Consider the following 27,166-nt stretch of genomic DNA (forward strand, 5'->3'; position numbering starts at 1 on the left):
TGCTACAGATAAATTTCAGCAATCAATTCTGCAAAAGACCCAGTAAAAGTTGTTTTTGTTTGGGTTGATCTAAACATTCTAATTTATTTCAGATGAAACTTGGGAACTTTTTTTTTTTAAATGCATTAGATGTAGTAAAATAAACTCAAAAGTCAATTCACACAGTAAAAGATTCTTATCAAATCTGTTCCGAGTAAATTACTTTCTTATACTTTTTTTTTTTTTTAATCAAAATCAATTAATTTGGATTTTAGCTCCTCTGAAAAACTGGAACACCTCTGAGGGAATGAAAACATTCTGTGCTAACACTTTCCTCAATAAAACACCATTATTGTAAGAAAAAAAAAGTTGTTTTCTCTAGATAACATTCATATTTAGTATTTTATGCTTCCTCTATAGTATTTAGCATTTATAGCTTCCTGTGTTATATAAATGTATATATAAAATATATAAGATACATAATGTATACTGGATACATGTATACAAAACATAAATACAGTATAGTGTATATAGAGAGACTATATAGACAACAAGCAGATTGAAATGCTTAACTACCCATGCTCACACTTCAGGAAGAGGCAAAACATAAAAGTCCTTATTAATTACTTTCTAGTGACTAAGTGCAACTCCTCCAAGAAGCTATACGCTCTGTCCATACCATGCAGACAATCCTGCACATTGCCCAGGGACCACAGCATGAAAACAAGGTTCTGCAGCACCTACCTTGTCAGGGCCCCTGCAGCAAACTCCCTGTCTGCTGAAAAGTTCTAGCAGCATCTGGGTACATCCCTGGGAAGCTGGGAAAGGATAACTGTAAAAAGATTTTAAGTCTGCAGGCCCTGTTGCTATGGGTGTATGTAATAATAGGTAAAATCAGAAAGTCGCTCTGCCTCACTTGTGCCTCAGTTAGATAAAAAGATTTGTTTTTAGAAAGTAAGTTTCACTTTTTCATATAGTTTTTGATGCCTCTGCCAGTACAATGATGTCTGAGGGTTTCAAAAGTGCCTGTAACACACCCCAAACCGAAAAGAGGTTCTTGTGCCTCAAACAGGCTTGGGTGTCTCAACTCCAGAAACAAGACGAATGCTAAAAGAGAACAAGGTCACAGTGCCTTTGCGCTCTTCACATTATGGGTCTAGTTTTTTTCTTATTATTCACTTTGTTAAGTTTAATGGAGAAAATACAAATCCATAGGGAGAGACATCATTGTTTAGTTTGGCAAGGGCAAGCAATCCGTGACCCTCTCCGACAAGGTCTTCACGGCTCCAGACATCTTGCTGCAGCAGATGCCCCCAGCTCCAAGACAGGCAGCACCTCCAGTTGTGGTACCTGAGAGTAATTTTAGAAAAATTAATGACTGGGAGATTAAGTACTTTATCCTTAGCAGCGAATGGTCACGTCTTTCCACGGGTTGTGGGGTGGGTTGGGTTGCGACCCAGGCTGGGCCTGAACCCCTCGCAGCCCAGGGGCACGAAGGCGCTCCCGGCTTTGAGACCAGAGCCGTGAGGGGCTGGGGGCTCCATCAGACCCCAAATCAGAGGAAAAGCGAAGCGGGGCCGAGCCAGCCCCGCTCCTCATGCAGCCGAGGGGCGGGCAGCCCCGCTCTCCCCGGCAGAGGCGGGGCCCAGGCGGGCACCCCCCGTTCCTCCTCCCGCCGGCGGCGGCCGAGCCTTCCCAGGTAGCCGGGGGAGGAGGCGACCGCCGCGGGGTCGAGCCGACATCTCCTTCCTGGGTTTCCTTTCGCTTCGCACCTGGGCCGGGCCGGGCTGGGTCGGGAGGCGGTGCCCGCCCCGTAGCCTCGCCCTGCCCGCCCCGGGCTCCGCCGGGTCCCCGCTGTCCCCGTGCCGCAGGTCGCCATGGTGCCGCTGTGCGGCGGCGGGGCCGGAGCCCGCCTGCTGCGGATGGCGGGGGCCGGCCGGAGGCTGCTTCTCCTCAGCGCCACCCGGGGCAGCGGCAGCCAGGCTGGGGGAAGCCCCTATACCCACGGCAAGGCCCTGGCTGTCAAAAAGCGAGGCTACGACATCACCAGGAACCCCCACCTCAATAAGGTAGATGCTGTTTGCCTCCGCTCCGCTCCCCGCTCCCCGGCCGGCCGGGTGCTGGTGGTGGTGGGGGGTGAGGTGGGGGCTGGAGGAAGGGTCTGGGGGTTGTGAGCTCGGGGGATGGCGGCTGGGGTGCAGAGGGGTAAAGGGCTTGGGCACAGCGGCTGGAAGTGGTTTCTGGGGTGGGTGGGTGGTGAGGAAGGTGCTTGGTTTCGGTGGCAGGTGCCTTGACCCAAAGGTGCTTCTGTCTTCGACCACCCATCCCCGAGGAGCTGCCCTGCGGGGAAATGCTGGATGGAGGTGCAGGGACCTCTCCCACTGAGTTCAACTCAACAGCGAACAGAGATGGCTTTGTAAGTGGTCGCTTTCTGGGTTGGCATTGATTTTGTCCTTCATAGCTGGTCACCCTGCTTCTCTTCACCTGCTGCTCCATCCAGCCGTGGTGGTGCTGGAAGAGCCCCGGTAGGTCAGAAGTGCCATCAGCCAGGACCAAAAGCTGCTCGTTTCCAACTCACGGTGAGCTAATGGAGCCGGAGAAAGCATGTCCTCTCCTAAAAATCTAATACCAACCTAGGATATTTTGATATACTTTCTGGTTAGTAGTGGAATTGATCATCTTCGTCTTAAGACAAGCGTATTTGGTTGTTCTGGTAAAGCTTCCCTTTCATTGCACGTCCATAGCAGTAAATTTCAGAGGGAGACATCCTCAGAACTGCTGAACCTATACGTTGGGCTTTGTTCATATTTAATAAAAATAGAAGTTTTAGGAGAAGAGTGTTCAACAAAGTCTGTAAGCTGTATAAAATCAGATCCTATAATTTAGCCTCATACTACTTTTCTATCCTTTTCCATAGCTTGAGCCACCCAAAAAGTCTGGATGTGAATTTTGGAATTACAGAAATACATAAATCAGGAATGTTGGATTTCCAGTTTCTTGTGTTAATGTTGCTAGAAATAAATTCAAATAGGACAGGTATCTTAAAAATATGCACATATTAAAAACGGTGTCGATAGTTGACAGGGCTGAGACTACTTATCCGCCTCCTGTGTCAATTTCTGGACTGTAGGCTGTTCAGATCACAACTTTATGTAGTATGGGACATGCCGAGCTCCTGTCTCCTAGTGCCATTGCAGCATTCATCGAGGTGCACCCCTAAGGACAGTGTCGCAGGATGTTATTGAATATTCAACAGCTTTGCAAGCAATCTGTTCTGAATCATGCAGCGAAAGTCTGTAAGACTGAAGAGAAGAGGAATTGTCAACTATCATCTTAATGCTGATGAATTACAATTGTTTATGTGGTTTAGAGAGTTTTTTCTTCAGCATCTGGCTTGTTCTCTTGGGTATTCAGTGATAGTTATGGGATAACATTGCTAATGTTTCTAGTAGCATTACATAGAACAACATGAACTGAAAAATTAATACTTTGACCTTTGCTCCATGTAGTGCAGTAATAATGCATAACTGGTTGAATCTATCACGTTTCTTAAACTGACTTAACTTCCACAAAAAAAGATTTGGAATGTCGCGTTTGGTGCTTTTCTGAAGGCTTTTTCCCCTATCAGTGAAAGAATTTCTCTTTAACTCAAATTTTCGCCCATGTGAAGAGAAGAAAACAAAACTGCTTCTGTTGGAGGTAAATTACATTCTAGTGTGCCATGCTTAATTGGCCATGAGAAATCTCCCAGCTGGTCTCCAGCCTGGATGTTTGCTGTTTATGTTACGTTCCTCTGTCAGTACAGGCCTTACAATCATCAGTATGTCATCCTGAGAACATCCACGTGAGGAAGAAAGGCTGACATCAGTGGTAAGAGATAAGGACTGCCAGTTTATGCACCTAGGTAACTAGTTGGTGGTAAACGTTCAGCCTGTTCCCAAAGCTGTGAACTGTTTTCAGTTTGTTCTTTACAGTTTGTTGCAGTAGCTAAGGGATTAACTGTGTTCAGCTGAAATGGGATATTTCAGGCAGCTCATATGTGGTCAAGGTGTGATTGATGGCCCTTCATTCTGCCTTGCCACAGTACTGTAAATCAGAATTAGAGATCTTGATAGGTTTTCAGCTGTTGTAATCTCATCATATAGTACTTACTGTTTACACCTCTAGTAGCAGGGGGTCATTGCCATTTTTCTAAAGTGGCTCTTGCTTTTATCTAAGTTTTTATCTGATCGAAGGCTTCAGTGTGGGGCATAGTCCTCACATCTCTCCAAGAACCTCTGAAAAAGTTTTTTTTTGTTGTTCGTTTGTTTGTTTGTTTTTAAGTAAGGCATTGGGCAGCAAGTGCCTTATCGCTTTATTCAATGCACTGGCTATTTTATAGCTTCTGGGTGAAGTTTAAAGACTCGGTCTTCTTTAGCAGTGAAGTATGGGTTGGTTTATTGAATGAAGTTGACTGTGTCCCTCCAGCAGAATCACATACGGATTTTCAGTCTGAGGTTATTGATTCAAGTCTTTGCTTGATTACTAGGTCGGAACTGCTTTGTACAAGCCTTTCAAACTTAGAAGTCACTGCTGCCAGGTCCTGTCTAATACTCTCTCACTAAAAGCAAGCTGTCTTCTGAAATGCTCATCTGTTTTCCAAACCTGCATGCGATGAAAAAAAAAATGAAAAAGCTGGTGATGGACATAAGAAATATGCACTTGTTTCTTTTATTTGGTCATTGTTTACTCCATGGAGTTAGCTGGATTTTGTGATGTAAGGAGTGCCAGCACCATAGTAAGCATGGATTATGAATGAGTGGCCTCCAGTTCTTAAATTATTTGGCCAGTCTGTGTATTGCATTGTGTATAAGAGCTTGCTTAACTATCACATTTTGGAGTAAATTTAGAGGAAAAACTGATTGGCAGCTAAGGCGAGACTGGGTTCCACCTCTGAGACTTGGCTCAATTATCAGTTATGTGTCTGACTTCCTGTGACGCTGGGGAAGTCACGAGCAAGGGAATCTTGTAGCTTAAATCCTCTGGCAGTAGGAAGAACTTTGAAGACAGAACTTCATCTATGTTGTGCATGAGCATTCTGCATGTTCCTGTACAATTCAAACACTGCTCTTCCTTGTGTTTTGGAGTTATAACCCCTGTCTGATCCAAGGACAGGACTCGGGAATTGTCAGTGTTCTTCTCAGAGGGTGTTTGTGGACCTAAAAGGCAATAGCAGTTGTTCTCAGCTGATGAAAGAGTCACAGAAATAATAGAAGGAAGGGCTTGTCACATGTTCTTATGAAGCACTTCATAAAGTAGTTCCTATTTTCCTGCCCTTGAATGCTGCAGAATTGGAAATCCTAAAAAAAAAAGATATCAGACAACCCCAGAGAGCTGGTGAGACCATTTTGTGGAGATCCAAGTGTAAACTGAGCTCCAAGAAGATTTATTGGAAGCTTGGACAAGTTTAAGGAAGTGCCCTGCTGACACGGCAGCAGCAGTACTGGGCTTGCTGAGAAATGAGCCTGTCCTCAGCCTTGTGAGAAGTTATTTCAACACTCGGATCCTGGAAGGAAAGATGAGGCACATCCTACCCATGGCTGTCTTTCTCCATGTTGCCTTGTGGTTGGTATGGTCATGGCCATGCTGTCTCCTCTCTCTGACACTGTCTGCTGTTCTTAGCATCTGTGTAGTTCTGTTCATCTTGGATGTGCTGTTCGTGACTCCCCACTTCTGCCAGGAGCTCTGTCACATCCACATGCCCTCTCTGTGTTTTAACAAACACAGACTGAGCTAAGGTTTAAACTCACCAGCTGAACAATTCCCAGTTTGACTACAGACCTGTAGGGACTCAAAAAAATCTTACCTTGTCCAAAATCATCTATAATTTTGTTCATGACATCAGACTGCCACGGGTTCTGCACTGTTCGCTTGGAAGGTTGATGGCACTTCACGTGTTTTCCTAGAAGTCTTAGCTTTGGCGTAAGTCATGCCTCTTGGGAGAGCTGCCATAACAAGCAGATGCCAATCTAGAGGTCAGTTAGTTCTCAAAGTGGCGGGTTATTGCTGCATTTCAAGGGCTGAGATGTTTAACTGATAACACACTACATTTTTCTGCAAGCTGCAGTGCAAAGAGTGTGGGGCCTTCTGTATACATCTGGATAACAGCCTGTACTTCTTCGGTGCACATACACACTTGATTTCATGAAATGTGTGATAAAGAATTATCAAAACAAAAATACCAGTCTGCAAATGTAAGAGTGAAACTTGACAACTAACTGCTGTAGGTTTCTGCAGCAGCTTTGGGATTTACTGCTGCACACAGCATTACAATGCAGGTTTGTTTGTCCTTCAGCTTTGTTGGGATCAGAATTAAGCTAATTGAGGGTTCTTTGAACACGGTGTCAGTGATCTGCCGATGCAGCTGAGACAAAATGATAGCCTTGCACATGGCTGTACCCAGCAACTATGGTGAAACCAGCCTAAAAGTAGCTGGATTAGTAGAGTGATTGCATTTAAACAAACTTAGTAATGAGCACGAGAGCAGTGCCTCTGAAACGGGAGTTGGCAAGATTAAATCGAGGCAGGATTCCACTTTTAAATGATTAAATCTCTGATGTAAGCTCACATGGTTGTTATATTCTTACAACTAGAGTTTCCTGTTGTCTGTCTGTGGGTCTCAATAGACATTTAACCTCTGGGGACGGCACAGGGGTTTTCAGTGGCTGTGTGACTCCCAGCGCTTGTTAACTTAACATCTGTTTGTGTTTTACAGTGTAAGAGTGTGAGATGAGCAGAGTCTGGAGGCTGCCCTCTTAGCTTGTCAGGAATCTATGGCTACTTAGAGGACACTGGATTTTTAATTAAAAAAAAAGCCCACTGAGGGTTCTTAAATACATTGAAACCACACCTGGCTGGGAGAGTCTCCAAATGGAAAATAAAGGAAGGATGGGAGTGCAGGGGAAAAGTGTCCGATTTGCCTGCACTATTTACTCCTGAGGTTTATGGGTGCTGCTGGAGACAGGATGCTCACACAGGTGAACCTGCTAGGTCTCTGGTGTCTAGGGACAGCAAAGAAGACACATTCTTGGCCAACCCCTACAGCACACAGGTTACCCCAAACCCAAGCTAAGCCCCAGCTGAGAAGCAGCTCTGTGGCAAACGCTGCTCCAACCCTGCTCTGCTCTGGAGCTGCAACAGGAGTGAGCTGGTGCAGACCACAGTGTACACCTTCAGTGGTGTCCCGGGCAGAGAGGCTGTTCTCATGTTTGCTCTTGCTCTTCAGTTCATCAGGTACATCTCCATTGACTTCAAGGGAAGTGGACTCTGAAGAGATGAGCTTTGCTCCCGTATTTTGGCATATGTGTTGCTCTGGAAATGTGACAGCTTAGATTTTTGGCCTTCATCCTGGTGTGAGGAGTTTCATTGGTTGGTTGTTGTTAATGTCAAGCAATTTTTCTTTGGAGCCTGAAGTATCTTTTGGCAATGACATTTCATTTAAAGACAACTTGGCCTGGTCAGCAAATTACACCCAAACTAAATCTGTTGGTGGTGCTTTTGGTGTTGGCGGCAGCTTACAACAGTCCCTTTGCTTGCCCAGCTTGGAGTCCAGTCCTTTTCCCTGATCATTCCCAAACCAGGAGGCCATCTGCCTTCCTGTCCCGCTGCCTAATCCCTTGCCAAGAATAGCTGTCTGCTTTGGCAGCCCGGTAATAATTCGGGGGCAGAGTGGGAGGGCTTGGAAATGCCGAGGAAGGCTGCTGCTGCCAAGAGGGGTGCTCGTGCAGCCCCTGACCCTGTCTGTGTTGTAGCAGCCCTGTAGCACCTCAAGGCTTGTTTTGCCTTCAGCACATGTAAATGTCGTGAGGGGTCTTGGACATATCGGTCAGGCAGCTCTTATAGGTGCTGGGGTTATGCTCATAGCCACCATAAGGTATTAACAGAGAAAAAATGGGACTCGAACCAAAATACTTGTTTCTGTCTTCTGAGCAGTTTCTATCATAAAAATGCCTTTCAAATTGCCTTTAAGCTGTGGAATTTTATGAGTTTGGCAGCTGCCTATGTTGTTTTCCCTTTATCATATCCTTTCCCTAAGAGAAGCCTTAATCCTTACACCAGCCATGGCTTGGTGTAGGGGCAGAGCGGAGTTTGAACATAGTTCTTGTTTGATAGGGTGCACCAGGCTTTTTTGACACTTGAGTAAGAATTGCCTTGAAGCAACACAAGCTGTTTGATCAATACTATGAAAATCGATATTGTTGCAGTTACAAGGGATCCAGGGCTGAATGGTGCATGTTCAGCATTCCTGTTTATTGCATCTAGTGAAGTGTGTGGCAACCAACCAGTTGATTACTTTGGAAACCCTGTGGATATTGAAGGTAAGGCTGAGCGTATTATATGTGGGTCCTGTAAACATTTCACTCCGCTGACCTCAGCAGGCTTCAAACCTTGCCCCACGTAAATAGCAGGACATTATATGGCCTTGACGTTAGCAATTGGGTGCTGCAGTGCTACAGATGAGTTACTGGTGCTGGTCAGAACGGGTGGTGATCTGGCTAAAGCTGCTGAAAGGCAGTACTAACTTGCAAGATGAAGCAAAGAACAAAATTTTGTAAGCTGGTTTTGTTTTGAGATGGATTTGTCATGCAGTTGGTCACTAACAGATGGGTCTCAGCAATTTTGTAGTGTTTCATGGCAGAGTTTGACCTGTGAGTGGTTATTTTTTATGTATTTGTTTATTTATCGTGGGTCTTAGATCTGGCTGAACAAAAAAAAATGCACCTAGGGCAAATTCAATTTGATTTGGTTTTGGATAAAAAGCCCATAAATGGAATTAATCTTTACCTTCTATAGCAGCCACCTCCAGGGGAACACTCAACCTGCTCTTACTGGCATGAACTCAGAGCTGAGAAAGGAAAGGTGGGGCCTTTAAAGAAGAAACAAACCAACCCAGCAATTTCACAAGATTGAGAGGTGGAAACTGGTCAGTGACTTCTGTGGTCTGATTGTAAACCTGGTGGTATGGTAAACTGAGTGGCTGGGATTCAGGGGCTTGGGTCTCAGTCCACAAGGTCCCTTCTGCTAGGGAGAAATGTCCCCTAGCTGGTGGGACTTTGTGTTCTGTATACCTGAAAGTCCTTTACACTAATGCCAACTTTCTAACAGTTTTACTTTAGCAGGAGCAGCACATGGATTTCAATTCCTTTACTATAAAGTATTATACTGAGAGTGTTTGATATAAAAAGTGCTACTTTGCCCCAGTTTTACCACTTGAATTATACTGGTGATAGGTGAGTGTCAAAAATGGGTTTTGTTAGGCTTATGGTGGGCTTAGATATGCAAGCTCATTTTATAAAATTACTGGATGACCTCAGCTGGGTAGTTTGACCCTTAATCTTCTCTGTCTAATCACCATATTACACCTTGTTTCTGTTCTGTGCTTCATCTGCTGGCACAATCAAGCATAGTCTGCAGTTTATTTAAATCAGCAGAAATTCCATAGCTTTTATGTGGCATGTAAAAGGGCATAATGATTACAAATGGTACTGTATATTTTGAAACTTAGAGCACGATAAATGGAATTCACTGCAATAAAAAAGTATTTTTTTTCAGATTAAAGCACTTTAATATTCATCTTGCCATAGCCTATTTATCCCCTCGCACTTCCCTCCATAAATAATTCTTAGTTTTCATGGCAGCTGCAGAACCCTGAAGTTGATTAACCATTTTTTTTTTCCCTTTAGTAAAAAAATGTACTGGAACACGAGTCCACAGATGTGCCTTATGCTTACAGAGAAAGACTTGGGCTCCATAAACATGAGTGAGAGCCCAGTTTGGTCTGACTGTGAGTGATGCCCTTCAGTCCGTGAGCTTGCAACAAGCAATTGGACTTATTGATACCTGTAGCTGCATGAGGAAGTTATGACTGCTTGTAGTATTTCAGCTTCTCTGTTATTTAGGGGTGTTTTGTTTTTTTTTCCTGGACTTCCTATTGATGATGCTGGTTTGCCTTCCTGAACCTCCCCACACGCACTCAGACTTGCCTGGCTGTTGCAAGTGCTGTGCAAACCTCTGCTTTTGGCAACTCTTCTCTGCTTTCAGGGTTTTACTTTGTCTTCAGTTCCAAGAGTGCCACTGCCAGCATATGCCCCGTGCAGACAGCATCCAGGCATTTTGAGCATCAAGCGAGTGGTGTGCAGGAGTACAGATTGTCCTGTTTTGTGTCGTTTTTGTTCATTTGGTTTTAATCAAGGGTGCAGGGAGCTAAGAGGCAAATGGTTATTTTAACTATCCCAGGGGTTCTGGATCCAGAGATCCAAAGGCAAAATCTAGGAGACAGGTCAGGTTGAAAAACAGAAGTGTTTGCTTTGTCTTTTGTTTTCCCTCTGGCTGCTACTTAATTTTCTGCCTTTTTCTCACAACCTTATCAGACCTGCTATCAAACATTGGGCAGCCCATTGTAGTTTTTACTCAAATAAATTATTTTGGGACTTACTTAGCTTTAGAGCCATTGTGAGTGGGTCAGACGTGTCTTGATTCTTGGGGAAGAATAAACACTGTTCTGGAATTCTGTCCCTTTCAATAGAAGACCTAGCACAACAGCAAACTTCACTACTTCCAGCTCATAATGTGCTCCAGCAGAGATGATGAGCATGCTTTTAATTTTTAACCTCCTCTTTGAGGCCTGCTTGCTATCTGTCTCCCCAAACAACATGACATTTTGATAAATGGCATATATTGTCAGCCTAATACAATATCTTTCTTTTATTATTTTTTTTAAATGACAAAGCTTTTTATAGTTCTGCAGCTGCCAAACACAAAGCACAGACATAAACTTTGCAGACTAGGGTTCTGACAAAGAAAATAGCACCAACACAGACGTTTTCTGCATATCAAAATTTTCTGCTTCGCTTCCCTTTGCAGTTCTTGTTTGTGCATTGATCCTTTTTTAACATCTGCTATGGAACCAAAACAGATTTTCAGTAAATTTTTGTATTCTATAAAGAAGATTAGCTCCACATCTCAGAGAAAAAAAAATCTGTGTCCAGCTTATAAAGTGATAAGTCTGTTTTGTAACCTGTCCATATGGATTAACTCTGTTCAGCCTCATAAAACATGTAGTTATTTAGGCTTTACTGTGTTTCTCAACAGAGGAAGGAATTAGTTATTTTAAATCCAGCAGTGTTATGTTCTCCTGGACAGGACATCTTGAACTTTAACTCTTTGGCCTGGCTAATGGATTTGTCACTTCCCCATGTGGTTAAATTCATTGTGGAAACTATTAAACTCTGTTTAATCTTCATTTGCAGGGTTTGATGTTAAACCTATGGGTAATTTTAGCAAGGATTAGTTGCAAATGAGCGCATGTATTATACGTGCCAAGTCCTGTCATTTCTGGAAGTGTCCAGATTATTAGTTTCTGTTGTCAGGCTGATCTAAGCATGTAGGCAGGGCAGGGGCTGGAGGGAGAGATGATGTACTTTATAACTGGTTTATGTGGGGGAGAAAAAGGTAAAACCTGGGATTTTCATGTTCACAGCTTTTCTTCTAGGAACTCAATTTCTTCTTATCCCCAACTACATCAGTTGGTCCAATTTAAAAAACAAGCAAGCAAAAACCACCTAAACTTCCCCAGTGAGACATTTTCTACCTTTCAGGTAATTAGATGAGTTAATCTTGCCATTTTTTCCATAGCTAATTGCTGGCATAAAACAACCTCTTCTGTAAATCAGATCCCCAGATCACAGTTACTGGAGGGACCAAGGATATTCTCTTCCCTTATGTTATATGAGGGTTTATAAATATAAATGTAGTCTAAAAAGGTATCATTGGTACATTGGTTTAGATTTGTTTGTTTGTTTGTTTGTTTTAAACAGATACTCTTTCAATGCAAAAAAACATACCACAGCTGAGAGGGTGAACAATTTGACTAGTGTGATGTGCACAAAGGCACAAAGGCTGAATTCCTGCAGAGACTCCTGTAGGGAAGAGAAAAGAGCTGTACAACAGTTGTAGGATCATAAAAACCACTCATCCTTCTCCCAGAATTGTTTAGGTGGTTTCTGGGTGAGAGATGGAGTTTGTGCAAGGGGACCTGAAAATGTGTGAAGTGAGCAGCGTTGAAAAGAAGAATTGAAAAGTCATCTCTCTTCTCCCAGTGCCAGGCAGAGGGCTTGGCAGGCTGGGTGATGGTGCCAGAAAGCGATGATTAGATCCAACCATGTGCTCCAGGTAGTTGCATCCACAGAAAATTTCTCAAGCATAAGTTAATGTTGATCCCAATGCAGATGGCTTGCATTCTGCAGTATCTGCTACTTTATACTCACTAGGGAATTTGCTTACATTGGCGTCTTATAAGCTTCTCAAGTACACCATGTTCAAACATAAATTCAGTTGCTCAAAGAATAATAAAAGTTGTTGTGTTTTTTTTCCCCCTTAAGTTTGGAGGATTTTCAGTGCACATACCACTGGGACTTGTTTCTCATTTCACACATGCAATAGATTCCTCTTAGGCTTGGTAGATTGCCTAGGCTGGGATGTGCAGCAGTATTTATTAGAAGGAGACATGTGTGACATGCCTTTCACTTCATGTGCTGATGCCAGCAGCTTTTACTGGCTTATGTCTGGGGAAAAAAATGCCTGCTGCAGCACAGAGGTATCCCTGAACACTGCTGTTTGGTTTTTAAAAGGCAACATAGGCTTAAGCCATTGGGAGAATTTCCACTGATTTCAGTCAACTTTTCACTGAGCCTTGCTTAAATTTAGGACCAACCAACTGCACCTTTCAAGATGCGACACTGTTTAATCACAGAAGGATAAGATTAAAGATAGCGTAGTGTGAAATTTTACCATATTGCTCTGTTAAGAGATAGTAACTAAAATGGAAACAAAAATTTATGCATACTAATTGCTTAAGTCAAAATCTGAAAGAAAAAAAATAGAATTTGCCAATATAATCAATTTCTCTTGATACAGAATCACTGAAGGCTTCAGCCGATTCCATAGTTAACATGTCCCAAAAAATTAAAAGTACTTTGTGGTGCTCCTTATCTTGGCCTCATCTGTCCAAGCTGCATCTTCCTTCTGAGCTTTGAGACAACCAACTTAAAGTGTTACTTTTCCAATGCCAAAATCTGTCCTCTGGCACGCAGGCAAGAGCTGGACTGAATGAAAGATGTGCACTACATGAGATCCTGTGGAGAGCTTGAGGCTGCCTTGCACAGCTCTTGTAGCTGCTTCATAAAACGCACAAAAGTGCCTTTGAATTATGACCTTGCAAGTGGTCACTGGTCAGGGGTAACTGGGATTATGAAACCCGAATAAATGCATGACTGGCACTGAAACTGGGCCGCACTCCCTAAAGGCAAGTAGGTGTTTTGGGTGTAGCATGTTATATCTTCAAATAGAGCTAACTAAATCATTTGTCATATAAATAGAAAAGAAGTGATGCAAAGGTGCTGGAAAACAGCAGCAAGACTCTGGCTGCTGCTGGAAAATACCTCTGGCATTGGGCACTTATTAAAAGCTAATTGCATTTTAAAGATAAGCTTTAATGGATTTGGCAGTGGGAGCGCAACTGTAATCAGATCTTGTTGTTTTGTACAAGTGCCTTTCAGGTTTCTGTGCAAGGTCAAATGTCCTATTGACTGGCAGCTGAACTGCTTGGCTTGTAGGAATGTAACTGAGATTTGGTGGAGCTGCAAAATGAGTTTCCCACTGCAGCCAAATACACAAGTATACGAGAATCCAGCAGTTTCACTTCCTGCAAAGCTGAAAACCCCCGTAGCATTTATTAGGATTTCCAGCAGGGAAAAAGGGATATTAATGTTGTTTGACTTACAGAATCATAATATTTGCACTGCAATTTGTAACGCAGGGCAAAAAGTTTTCAATTAGTGTTTCCTGAGGAACAGCAAATTCAGTGAAGTGGATGCTTTTAGCTTTTTATTTTTTGTCAGAGAATAAATAAAGTGGTTCACAGGACCTTAAGTGTTCTGCAGTGCTGGAGCAGGGAAGAGCAGTGAATGGGGTTACAGATAGGAAGCAATGAACAGCTGAAACCTTCCTCAGTGCTTTCGTTTGGCATCGTCATTATTTAATCTCTGAACTGTGGCACTGGATCAAGTGTGCTTGGGGCAGGCACAAACTTCAGTCTTGTTGATAAAATAGTCACTTGGTCACTTCAGTGCTGGTTTTGATTTGCCTAGCATTAAAAAATTGCACTGACGGTCTGGGCTGCTTGCAGTGAACCCTGCTACGGGGCCCAAGCCAGATCTGCTTCAAGTCCTGGGAGCCTCTTCCCTTTCAGGTTCTTAGCAATTTCAATATTTTTAGTAATTTCAGACTATGGGAAATCCTTTATGGCTTTGAAAGCAAAGATTAAAACTTAATTTTGAGGTAGCACAAGCTTTTCCTATCCAAGACGGTCTGAAGAGCCATGTATGTGTGAGCTTCCAGAGTTGTGGTGTGCATGCAGCAGTGGGATCATCGGGACGAGTGGTACTAGGGAGATGGGTACTCTTCAGGGCATGTTCTGGGTGAGGTGCCTCACACTCCTGTCCCTTGAGTAAGGAGAACCTGAGGTGATCAGTTCGCCACAGACACCTGCACTGTGGGTATCCTGAGGTAGCCGAGATGAATTCATCCTGTAAACATGCACATATTGGATGCAGTAATGGAGCTTTGTGCCAGAGCTGCTACTCTGTCGCTGATATCTGAGGTACCCTGGCAAATAATTTCACCTCTATGCTTCAGTGCACCTGAGCATTGCTGCGCAGACCTGCTTTGCGTGGCTGTATGTGGAAGGCCGGCTTCATCCGCCTGTTTGCAGGACCTTGTGGGCAACAGGATACCCAAGGACAAAGAAATGGTGCAACAGAATGAGCAGTTGGTCTGTTTGAACCGGTGTCATTCGGTTGCCTGTTTTGGTCCTGGCCTTACTCAAAAGAGATGGAGAGAGGGACAGAGAGGGAAGAGCAAAACAGGGAACAGAAGGGGAAGTACGGGAGCTCTCTACTTTGGGAGGAGGAGGCTTGCGTAGGGATTATGTGGCAAGGTTTTGGTAGCAGGGATGCTGCAGGGGTGGTCTCTGTGAGGAATCCAGAAGCTGCCCCATGTTATTATCTAATAACAGCCAGTAAGATATGGCCTGGAGGTGGCTGCAGCCTGTGGAGAGCCCCCACAGGAGCAGGCCCCAGGCCAGAGCTGCAGCCCATGGAGAGGAGCCCATGCAGGAGCAGGGGGTCTGGGGGGAGCTGCCACCCATGGGGGACCTGTGCTGGAGCAGTTTGCTCCTGGGGGATGGACCCTGTGGTACAGAGACATGTGGGAGCAGTTCCTGAAGAGCTGCAGCCTGTGGGCAGTCCCCGCAGGCTCAGTTTGGGAAGGACGGCATCCCGTGGGAGGGACCCCACATGGAGCAGGGGCAGAGAGGGACCATGAAGGAGCGGTGGAGACAAAGCGTCAGGGACTGACTGCAGCTCCCATTCCCCATTCTCCCGTGCCACACAGGGGAAGGAGGTAGAAGAGGGTGGATGGAGGAAGGTGGTTTTAATTTGTTTTTAGTTCTCACTGTTTCAGTCTGTTATCAGTAGACAATATTAATATTGTTAAGGGTTGCTATTTCTACGCAGAGCTTGAGTATGCTGAACACCCTGGCTGCTGGTAAATGTGCAGAAGATACTGCGTCTTCACAGTTGCTATTACCAGTGCCCGTTATTTCCAGAGGTTTGGCTCGGTGGATGGAAAATGTTTAATCTGAGCTGTTTGTAAGACTGAGCTAGCTATTGTCCAAGGTTACCACAAAAGCCTCTCTCAATTGGCGTGCTCTAAAATCCCGAAAGCCTGTTGCAGCTCTGCTTCCTGTCAAGTATAAATATGTTTGATACTGTTTATAGACAAATTATTGCTGTTAAAACTTGTCTTGAAGCTGTTGTTTACATGTACATATTTGAAGTGCTTAACTTGTATGGGTTTTGTGTGTACTGCCCTATCGAATGTTTGCCAAAGTCTCCACATTTTTCAACCTTCTGCAGATTGAGAATTTGGTGTCGGTTTCAGGTAAAAGAAAATCTGTGGTTTAGTTTGATGTTAAATGATCACTGGTGTCGGTTGCCACCGCTGTGTTTGATTGCACTGATTTCACACTGTCCCAAAGGACTTATTTTGCCATAGCAAACATTTGATAGCTCACGACTGTATTGCAGTGGTTGGGTAACTGTAGGGGACAGGGTGGAGGATCAGGGAACCAACCTGGGCCCTGTGTGGGTCTTGAATGCAGCAAGGATGTTTTCTGAAGCTAAGGGTTACAAATCTGACACTGTCTCAGATTTGGGGATGAGTAGCACAAATTGCACCTTCTAGAACCTTTGTCTTCTCCACGCTTGAAATGTAGGATATAAAGGGATGTGTACTCCCATATAATTGTCACCCCCTTGACATGTGATGGGTACTGATGCACCTTTCATAAATTGGCTACGTACGTCCACTCCTGTGGTCTCCAAGCCCCAGGTTTTTCATCAGCAGCAGTTTGGTTTGTACTAGAGCAAACTCTTAATAAATTCTTTCTCTTATTTTTTTCCTACTTCTTACTGTTGCTTCAGAGCTTTGGAGCTTAAGACCCAGAGTCACTCAGGCTCCATCCATGATCAGTAGCAGTTTTTTCTGTACGATAACTTTCTTATTTTAGTACACTAGTGTTAAAAGTTTGTGGCTGAGAATAATGTTTAAATCTCTCTTCTTTCATTTATGCAGGCTGCATATCGAGAGCTTTATCACAGTGACTGAGAGGAATGGACAGGACTCTGGATCCTTAGTGCAAACCAGCGCTCCAAAAGGGCTGAAAAAACTGAGATTGTTCTGTAGAAAAGCTATTCCTCCTTTTTCGTATAGTCTTTTCCTTGGGCAACTGAGCTTCTTAGGCTGAACCTTATTTGAAGATTGTCACCAGTTAGTGACACCATCTCGATGCAGACATTAGTACGTAACAGTGTACCTGGCTTCACATTCAGAGTGGATTGAAAGTATCTCCTAATTGCATGCCATTAAATTCTCAGTGCTGTGTGCATGCTATGGTAAGGGATACTGTGCAAGCACAAAAGGGAGGGAATCAGACACCTTTCCGGGATACTTTTAACTTTCTGATAAATATATAATTTAAAGTTTAAAGGTATCACCTGCAAAACAATAGGTAAAATATTCTGTATACCAAAAGCTTACGTTCTTCTATCAAGAGTTTGTGGTTATTTCCAAGGTTCTTATGTTTTCATGCACGATTTCCCTGAGATAAATACGAAGTACCTCCATGGTGAGAGCAATGTGCCAGATAATGTGCTGGCTTTACTGTGCCCTTGTATGGTTCTGCAGCACAGTTAGAATGCTTCTGGGCAGTGCATTCACAGAGGTCTGATATGTTCAGATCATGAGAATAACTTGCATCTGGGAATTTTGGAGCTGATCAACATGCGCTCTATGGCCACGTACCTGGGATTTCCAGGCATCATTGCTTTGGATGTAGTTTGTACATATGCAGAGGTGCAGATCATCTTATGGATGCATTGGATTTACTGTCCACTTGCACGTTAACTCGTTAACTCTGTGGATAAGACTGTAGCTCTGAGACAGCTTCTGGACTTTCAGAAATCTTGGGGCAAAGATTTTTTCTCCCAATCAAAGATCTATGTGGAAATGATGAGTATGCCTTGAGATACCGGTATGTGAGAGAGTAGATACGAAATTCCATTCTTCAGAGAGGAGATCTATGTAAGTGTTGGATAATTCACAAATAGTAGATGAAGGAACAACATACAACAAGTTGTAAAGATACTTATTTATTGCTCCACAAATTAAGAAATATCTTCATTATCAAGAATGAACCACTTAAACTTAGAATTTTCTGCAACTTGAGCATGAAGTGGAAACAAAGCGCTTTTTCACTCCAGTGAGACTGTGGTTAGATGTATCATCCTTGGTTGCAGTTGCCAGATTGTGGTAAAACGTAGGAACTACTAAATTTGACCATCAAGATGTGTGTGTGGGGAAATGAAATTAATGTGAAGAAGTACTCGTGGTTAATTTATTTTTTCCTCATTCTTGGAGGCCTTCAGTACATGACATGACTTTCAAGCTATGTGTCATTCAGCTTCTACTTTTCCTTAATGAGATTCATTGAGGCATTGACGTTCATGTTATTGGAGTCCTAACACATTTGCTGCATTAAATGTTGCCAATTTTGAGCTCTGTTGCAATTGTTATCAAATAATTATCAAAGGCAGTCTGTGAATCAGTCTGGTATATTTACGAGAAAGGATAGAGGAGTCAGGGGCATCATGTTGGAGCCATATGTTTCTACAGTCACATTTAGTTTTGGAGCACTTTTCTGTGGGAAATGCATTTATTCTTACTTAAGTGGGGAACTGCGTTCAACTTAATCAAGGTAACGTGGGGTGTTTGTGGCAGACCAAGTAAGTGAGCACAAGTCTCTCAAAATCAATTCCTTAACCACGCAGCCAGCATACCTGTTTGCTCAGCTCCCTTGTCAGAGCACCTTTCATCTACCAGTGATGATCTCAGCCCCAGCATGTTAGAAGCACAGGTGATGTGTCAACTGGTATGTCCCATCCCTGCCACCAAACTGGCATTTTATAAAATGTAAAGCATTTTGTGAAATATTTCCCAGAAATTATGTGCAAAGAAAGCAAGCCCTGGTAAGCAGCTGTTTTAGGAAGATTTTTTTAATTCTGTTTACCAGAATTTGCTTCATTTTTTTTCCTGTTAATATGCTTAATTAATCACTTAAAATTTCTGTCAGTATACTGTGACAGTTCAAAATCTGTACACTGTGTGTATTACAGGCACCAACACCTGTAAACTTGGAGTAATTACCTTATCTACATAATAAAAGTAATAAGGTGGAAAAAAAATAAGGTGAGTACTTAGAGCTAGTGGGACAGAGACCTGGGTGTGATGTGTGGTCTGCCTCTTGCTGCTGCTTGAGCATCTTACTGGGCAGCCTACAGCCAGTGATTTCTTAGAAATCAATAGATTATTGGCGTGATTTGCCTCTCATTTTATTTAATGACACCTTCCAGCAAATGTCTAGGACCAGATCCAAAGCAAATTGAATTTGATGGGAAACAAATGAGTAATTGCAGCCCTTTGCAGTAAAGTATTCAGAGTTGTTGTCTTGTTGGCTTCATGCTGTTTAAGAAAGTGCGTTGCTGAAATGGAGCATATATTTTTGATTTAGTATCCCACTGCTGTAAGACTCTATACTTGAGTGTCTTCTGGCCAAAGTCTGTCTGAGGAGTGGCGCTACGGGAGCACAGCTGGGCTGGGAACAAAGGACGACGCACTTCTGCTCTGCATTCAGAGGGGAGAGAAGAAAAATAAACAATAACATCTCTATGTCAATGAGTCCCAGACAGAAGAAAACAACTGCAAAGGCAAACTAAATTTATAGAACGAGGTTCAGACAGCCTATAATGTGTTCAGTTGGAGTTTGCTTTATTAAATAAAAACAAGTAATACTGTACAAAGTGACAGTCACTTCAGGTATTAAAACTTCTGAGTGCTATAAATTTACTCTCAGCTTTGCACTGTTGAACTGACGTGAATTTCTTTTAATTGATTCACTTTTTTCTTCTAATTCAGAAGAGTAATGGATGAAAGAAATGAGGAAAGTTAGGCCCGAAGCAGTAAGACAGATCCTTATTTTAATATTGGTCTTATCCTGCATTCTCATGCTAGCACAGGAGTTTGAGCTGTCCTTCTCATGCACCATGAAGTAACTGAGCAGTTTGACTAAGGTAGGACTGATGAAAAAGACACATGCAGGGTGTTTGGAGATGGGGTCTGCTCCTAAGCCATGGAGCACAAACCTTTCTTCCTCCATAGAAGCGCAATTACCCACAAATAGTTAGATGTTAAATTCTTGTTCATCTAGTCTTGGCACAAAAGTTAGTATTTTGATACATTTGCCCTTCTGGTTCACTATTACCTTGTCCCAGTTCCCTTGGTTTGGGAAGCTGGGGGAACCAAGCAAAAGTAGAAATAAGAAAGAACATAGTGCGGATTGCTTGTGAAACATGACACAAGGAACTAAAGCCATGGCAAACTTTCTCTCTTTTCTTGATAGCAGGCCGTTCACAACCAAGAAGGATGTGTATTGCTTGAAAAGAAAGCTGAGATAAGCAACATTGTGTAAATGTTTGGGGTTTTTGTTCCTGTAGGACCTTAGATGCTTACAGTCAGGAAGTGGGGCATAGGAAGTGATGGCATGTTCAGGATGACACACAGTGCTCACAAATTCTTCTGAGATCTGGTGGGAAAATTCAGTGGTGGAGAGATTTACAAATGATATGAACATGGATGACCTGGTCTGTGTAAAAATACTCAAAGGCATGGATTTTCAGTGAGGGAAAAAAAAAAAAAACAAAACAACAAAAAACAGAATGTTTGCTTCATGCTGAGTCTTAGTAATGCTGTTCCAAGAAAAACGTGGTTTAGAATTTGGTGGTTTTTGGAAAAAAGTAATTTTTCATGTCTTTAAGTTATTCAAGTAACACTGAGCTTTGCAGAGCTGCTTTCTTCTGGTGGGGCAAGTGGGGGAACCTGGAGAAGCATCAGGGCAACGTTTATGTTTTAATATAATTTGGATACTCATCAAAGTACGACTTTGTGCAAAATTTGTCTGAAACCGCTTTTTTTTTTTTTTTCCATAAGCAAGCACATGGTTGTGCCTAGACCATGTTTTTTTGGCAGAATCTGGCCTCTTTATTTTGCATAGTCCTAATTCACCCCTGCTGTTCTCTGAAATTAAAACCTTCTGATCCTCTTGCAGGAAGAGGCATTGCTACTGCCATCTGCAAAGCATCAGCGTCTTCTACATCACGCTAAAATCACTCTGACCTCTTAGCATTGATGACTTTTAAAGAATATTCAAGGGCATATCCTTATCTTCCATTAAACAGTGAGGTTAAGAGATTGAGTATGTCTTGTCGTATTAGCAAATCATTCAGTGGGCACCAGTTTATGGTGTTTCTTATCACCTATTAAGCCACATTCCTGTTCTTTTATCCTGCTGTTGGAAATGTCTGCTTTGTATACTTTGTATTAACCCATTATTTTGTACTTTTCTATATTTTACAATTAAAAACATCTCTGCGAAGCAATACTAGCTTTCAAATGCTGACTTGAGTACGTTCCAAATGTATTTGCACAAGCCATCTTTTGTAGAGCTCTCCTTCTATGAATGGTGAATGTAGATCTTGGATGGAAATGCTTGGGTAAGTCACAGCTTCAAGGTTGAATATACCTTCTGTGGGTAGTCTGTCACACTTCTGGGAGAAGTCTGAAACATTTCATGTTATTATTGTGATCTTATTTTGAATAAGATACACTGAGATACATGTCAGAAAGGCATTTGAAGGTAACAGTAGGAATGACTGTTTTTTTACTGTCAGGTGTACAAAATAAGAAGATGGGAAGTAAAAATCTCTGTCTTAACGTAAAATGAAGAGTGATACCAAAAGCAGTTTGTTGCAGTGCCTTTAACTGTACTGTGCTTGAGCTGACTTGGAGCACTTCTAGGTCCTGGTTCTGTCTGTTTATTCTGGTAAGCTGCCCAACTTCAGATTATTTGTGAAATTCAAAGATCCTCAAGCAGACTGTACCTGGGACCTTTCCCAAGTCATAGCAGCCTGGTCACTCTGGGAATGTTCCCTAGATGGCTTTGAGGGGTAAACAGGATGGACAGTCAGTAAAACAAGCCTTGAACGTGGCTTTATAGCAGCACTTAGAAAACTTTGTAGAAGTAGGTGATATTTCTGTTCTGAAGTCTTATATACTTTTTTTTTTTTTTTTCAGTGAGTTTACTGCTATACATCTTTGAATAAAAGTAAGCCTCTCAGATTGTGGAAAAGCAAAACTGATGCTGTACAGGAGGGAAGGGATTGAAGTCTGCATGGTTTTCAAATGCAAAATACCCTGTAGCTGCGGCACAGTGTGCTTTGTTTATTCAAAGATGATCCGTTTAGATCATTTCATTCTGTGCCAAGAGCCCTTCGCAGCAAATTGGTACGGGTACAGGTGTCTTGTGCTATCCTAAAGTCAAGGAGAGGATTATTCTTTTATGCTTTCTCATATATCTCAGGAGAGCAAAGGTAGGATGAATACATATAGACTTGTTGGCTCTAGTGTTTAAGTAATTATTTTGTTACAAATTAGTCTTTATGACTACGGCTATGCTGAATCATTAAGAATATAATGATGAGGATAAACGCTTGCAAAACTGCATGTCATTTTAATAATTTCTTAGGTTTATTTCTCCATTTCCCTTCAAATCTCTTGATCATTATCACCATTAGATATGAGACATCTTCACTATGGGTTCAATAAAGCTATGCAGTCTGAGCAAGTTGCTCAGACTGAATTGGATTATTCTCCATGTATATAGAAATATCAAAACATAAAGTTCCTGTTAGCTGGGCACAACTTTTCTCATCTTTATATAATATTCTGGAGTCCAGCAGTTCCACGGGCAAATCTGTAATTGCTGAGCGCTGCCCCTTGACATTTCCAAAAAGACTGAATTTGAGACTAATCATAGGATTATTTAAATATTTGGTCAACACATTGATGTGTGGTATCTGATGGATTTAGCACAGCTATTTCTTTCAATCAACATTAAAAAGGAGATTGTTTGCTAATGCAAACAGTGCTCTGGTTTCTATCCTACTGGTTAAGATTAATTTATCTTGGATTAGCAAGTGCTAAAGAATCACTTAACTGCACCTGGGTCTGTTGTTCCAGAGAGATTTGGTTGGGTCACACTGCAGTAGCTGGAGTGGCGATGAACTGGCATTAAGAACTGAAACCACAAAGGAGAGCTTCATCTCTCAGACACAGCAGTACTGGCTCTAATCAGACTCTCCATTCTTGCCCTTTGAGAACTTAAAATATGGTGGGAATTTACAGTCAAGTTTAGGATTTTAGAGATTTCCTATTCATCTGGCAACCATTTCAGCTAACAAGGGAAGAAGAGAGAAACTTTTGGCCACAAATCAACCCATTCATTGGACCCATTTAATTGGTCATATTTACCAAGCTTTCTGGTACATCTAGAAAGACACAAGGAAAATGCCTGATTTGAATCGAGGATTTTCCCTTGGTAATATTTATCTTCACCATGCTTCATCAGACATCGAGTTTTGGTGATATGATGGTGTCAGAAGAGGCATTTGTAATCTTTTGACAATTGTAAAGTGTAGGCACTGTAAATAATAGCATAAAAACCCCTGTGGAAGTGGGAGCCATAAGGTATTTGAAAGTGGTCAGAGGTTTATGTGTGTGATACCCAGCAAGGATGTAGCTTGACTTCTACAATCAACATAGGATGATTACTTATCTCAACCTCCAGGTAATCTGCCAGATCTCAACTGTGTTGTGATCACTGGCAGCCTTCCTTAGAATATTAATTGACAAACACATCCTGACATTCATTTAAAACCACAGCTGATGACATGCCTTGCTGTGAGAGCTAGTCTCAATGACATAATTAAATGTTTGCATGCATAATCTGCTTGCGATCCGTTAATACAGGCTTTACAGCACAAGTTCATTCCTGTCTCATGGTAATACTTCAGTCAACACTTCCTGTGGATGGAGCTACTTTGAATGTTGTATTGTACTGCATTCCTGCCTAAGTAAGAACTCAAGAAACCCCAAATAAAATGCAGCATACAAGTAGGCAGTATCTGTACTAACAAAATCTACCCAAGACCATTTGCTGCTGAGGCCAGTGTACGTACTACTGAATTCTTACCATCCAGCACAGCATGTCTGCTGACCCTGGGTATGGTCTGTGACATGTAGCTCCCAGATGGCCATCCAGGAGTCAGCAGTACAATAAATGACTGCTGCAAAAGTTTTGGTTCTAACTGTTATTGGGAGACATCATGGTTTTTCAGTTAAAATGTGTTATTGGTAATTACTGGTTTTGATAATCAGCAGCTGTTGTGCATGTTTTTTAATTATTCCCCTACAGTTTTCTCTAATATTGTTTATGAAAAGTGCAGTTCTACTTTTAATATGAATAAACACAATTTAGTTCTCATTAGCAAAGTTTTCTTCAAGTCTCAAAATACAGACAAGGGTTTTCTGAGACTGATTTACTGTCTTTCATTTCACCTTACGATTTCCATTTTTTAGCTAGGATACTTTTCATACTGTGTTTTTTTGATTATTATTATTATTTTTGGAAGTGATGACCCCAGATACTTGTTTCTTGTGTTACATACTTGCTATGTAACATACTTGCTAGGGACTGGTGTATGAATCCCAGTGTGAATCACTTAAGGATAGAAGTAGAATTTCTGTGTGATTTTAGAACCTGTGTCTATTTCTAGTCTTAAAATCCAAAAATGCAAATGCACTTCACATTACCTTACTGCCCCTGATGATGTGTCTTGGTTGTGTCTGTTTCTGTTCTTTGGAATAGGGTGTATAAATTAAAGTAAAAATTGTTTGGTTCCTTTTTTTTTTTTTTTTTTTTTTTTTTTTTTTTGTGTGTGTGTGTGTGTTACAGTGTCTTGCTTTAATAAGGCTTGCAAAATGGTGGGTAAAAGCTTAGAATATGGAAAAGTTCATTGACCCCTTTGGTGTCAGCACAACTCCGCTTCCACAAACCTCTGTGTCTGCACCTTTTCAGTGTGAATCCCATGTGCTCTGCGTGGCAGCTTCTTGCTGATTTTTACACTGGTCTAAAACAGAGTCAAAGAGTTGAAAAGCCCGTGTGCAACAAACAGGGATTTCCCACTCACATATTTGGAAGGAATTCTTCAAAAATTATATTTCTTGTGGGTTGCCTCAACGTTGGTGAATCATGAGGAATTAAAGCCACAAATTATAGCTTGGTTAAGTGGTCTAGAATCAACAAAAACTTCCAGTATTTGAAAAACCATTGTGACCCCAAAAGCTTTTTTTTTTTCCTGACTTCCATTAGAGATACCTGGGTGGAAGAGGTCCTAAACACAGGGCAAGTAGTCTGATGGACTTCCAAAAAGTGGTACTTCACAAGCCCCACAATAAGTGATGACTTGTGTTTCAAATCGTAGCTCATCTTCCTTCCAGAAAAGATACTCGTCAAGGAAAGTATCTTGATTGATGTTCAATAATCAGGAATATCATGAATTAATGAGCCAAGTTCAGAGGGAATTTGAAAATTAGGTCTATCTTGCTTCCAATTTGTCCCTTTTTCGTTGTTATAAGGTGGTTGGTTCATGCTCTGTGTGGATGCTGCAGAGGGAATAAGCTTCAGGAAGGCTGAGGGGGCAGGCTAGGCCTTCAGGGGCTGGAAGGGCTGGAGCTGCACTCACCAGTGGCTATCTGCAGGCCTTGCTGCTCGTATTCTGCCCTAAAAAACAATGTTCATTCATGAGCATAAACCTCTGCAGTCGTAGTAGTTCACAGACCCCTATCTGTCATGGCAGAACCTTTTCTATGTGGGTGTTCGTGTTTTGAAAGAATTTCTTGCATCTGTGAGCCCTGATGGGGCTCTGCTAATTTGTACAGTGCCATCACGTCTCCTTTCTACAAAAAAAGAATATATTTCTGTATAACAAGAGAAAAGGACGTTTGCGGATATGTTTTCTTCAGCCGTCTCATTGGTTAAATCACCACGAGAAGCCAGCTGTCTCACGCTCAGCATGCCTCAGTTCAAAGGCACTGTGAGGTGTCTGTGGAGGGGTTCAGACCTGGCATGGGCATGAATGACACGAACTTTTTGTGTTAGCACTTCAGAAAGACATTCAGTTTAGATAGATTAAGCATTTTTCAAGAGGCATTGCATTTTAGTTCCTAGCTTCCCGGGTTTGTAAGACACCAGTTTTGTCTTGACTGTTTATCTGAGGGAAACATGCATAAATCCTATAAGTGCTGTTAGCGGCCTACATGTAAACATGTTGGTAATGCGGGGGGCTGATAGGTTTTATGCTCTTTTTCCAAAGGATGCTTGTGCCTTGCTAGGCTTCTGAGCCTGTTTTTGAAAACCTCCTGTGTGCAGAGAGTTCCCCCCAGCAGAAGTTTGAGACATACTGATCTTTTTTAGGTGTTCTCCTTGTGTGTACATCAGAGAAAAACAACAACAACAGCAACAAACCTCTGGAACATGGAGCTGCTTTCTATGAAGTAAAATTTCTTTCTGGATAGCCTTGCCTTAACAGTGGTGTTATATTAAGTTTCACACACCCTCTCATCATTACTTTACAGCCTGTTCATCCAAAGCCATCCATACTCGAGGCGCTGTGCTCAGGGCGCTGTCTCCACAGCCCTACCTCTACCACACTTAGGCTGGTTTCAGCATTTTTGCCTAGCTGCTGTGCCTGGAACTATGTGCATTTCAATTACAGAACACATTCAGGTCAGAGTGGGGATTTTTGGCCAATAACTGATGCTAGATGATACTTGGCTCTGTCAGCAGGGTTTGGTTGGTCAAGCTGACTCTTATTATGTCCTCCTTCCACCCACCCTTTGATTTGTTTTCCCCTGTTCCACAGCTTGGAAAGGAAAAATGTGAAAGTGAAGAAATCTCAGAGATTCCACTACTTCATTCCCAGTCCTCTGCCATTAGGAAATCCAGTTCCCCCGGAATCATAAGCACCTCAGTGTAAACAGTGCAAAGTTTACTGTAGAGAAAGTGCAACCTTGTGCTGGTGTTAAGAACCAATTCTGTGATGTGCAGCTGCCAGAGTTGTTCCCAATGCTGTTTCAGTGCTTTGTAAACTACTAGAACATACTTTTGCCTTTTTAGGGGATCTTGTTACAAACCACTATTTAGTAGTTACAGAATTCCAGTTTCTGGACAAACTGCGATAAGATCTCCTGGCACAAGCCTCAGGGCTGCAATGAATTGTCCAGGGAGCATCAGTGCTAAAGATGCCTGTGGAGAGCCCCACAGCAAGAAACAGTATGAAAAAAAAACACATGAGCAATCTGAACAGGCTTGGGGTTTCTTTCTATTCTACCAGCGAAATGGCTCTTTGTATCCTGCCTGCTCTTGTGTCTCAGGTAGTTGGATAATTTTGCTGCTTGGATGTGTCTACGTGGCTTGAATTACACTAGACCATTGATTCTAGCACCCAGTTATTACTACCACCCGACAGCAGATGCTCAGTGAATAATGGGGACAAGCAAGAGAGCAGTAAACTCCATA

The 27,166-nt window shown here is 42.4% G+C and overlaps 1 protein-coding gene across 1 annotated transcript in view; it reads left to right on the forward strand.

Annotated features, from left to right (window-relative positions):
- Window positions 1–1,678: 1,678 nt before the first annotated feature.
- The window catches only part of ME3 (malic enzyme 3), a 124,269-nt gene continuing 98,781 nt past the window's right edge, over window positions 1,679–27,166 (forward strand). The window contains exon 1 of the mRNA XM_032206382.1: window positions 1,679–2,048. Within this exon, the coding sequence (XP_032062273.1) occupies window positions 1,857–2,048 (192 nt within the window). The 5' untranslated portion in view covers window positions 1,679–1,856. The remainder of the gene's footprint in view (window positions 2,049–27,166) is intronic.

This window comes from Aythya fuligula, chromosome 1 (assembly GCF_009819795.1).
Source record: "Aythya fuligula isolate bAytFul2 chromosome 1, bAytFul2.pri, whole genome shotgun sequence".
Classification (NCBI taxonomy): Eukaryota; Metazoa; Chordata; class Aves; order Anseriformes; family Anatidae; genus Aythya; species Aythya fuligula.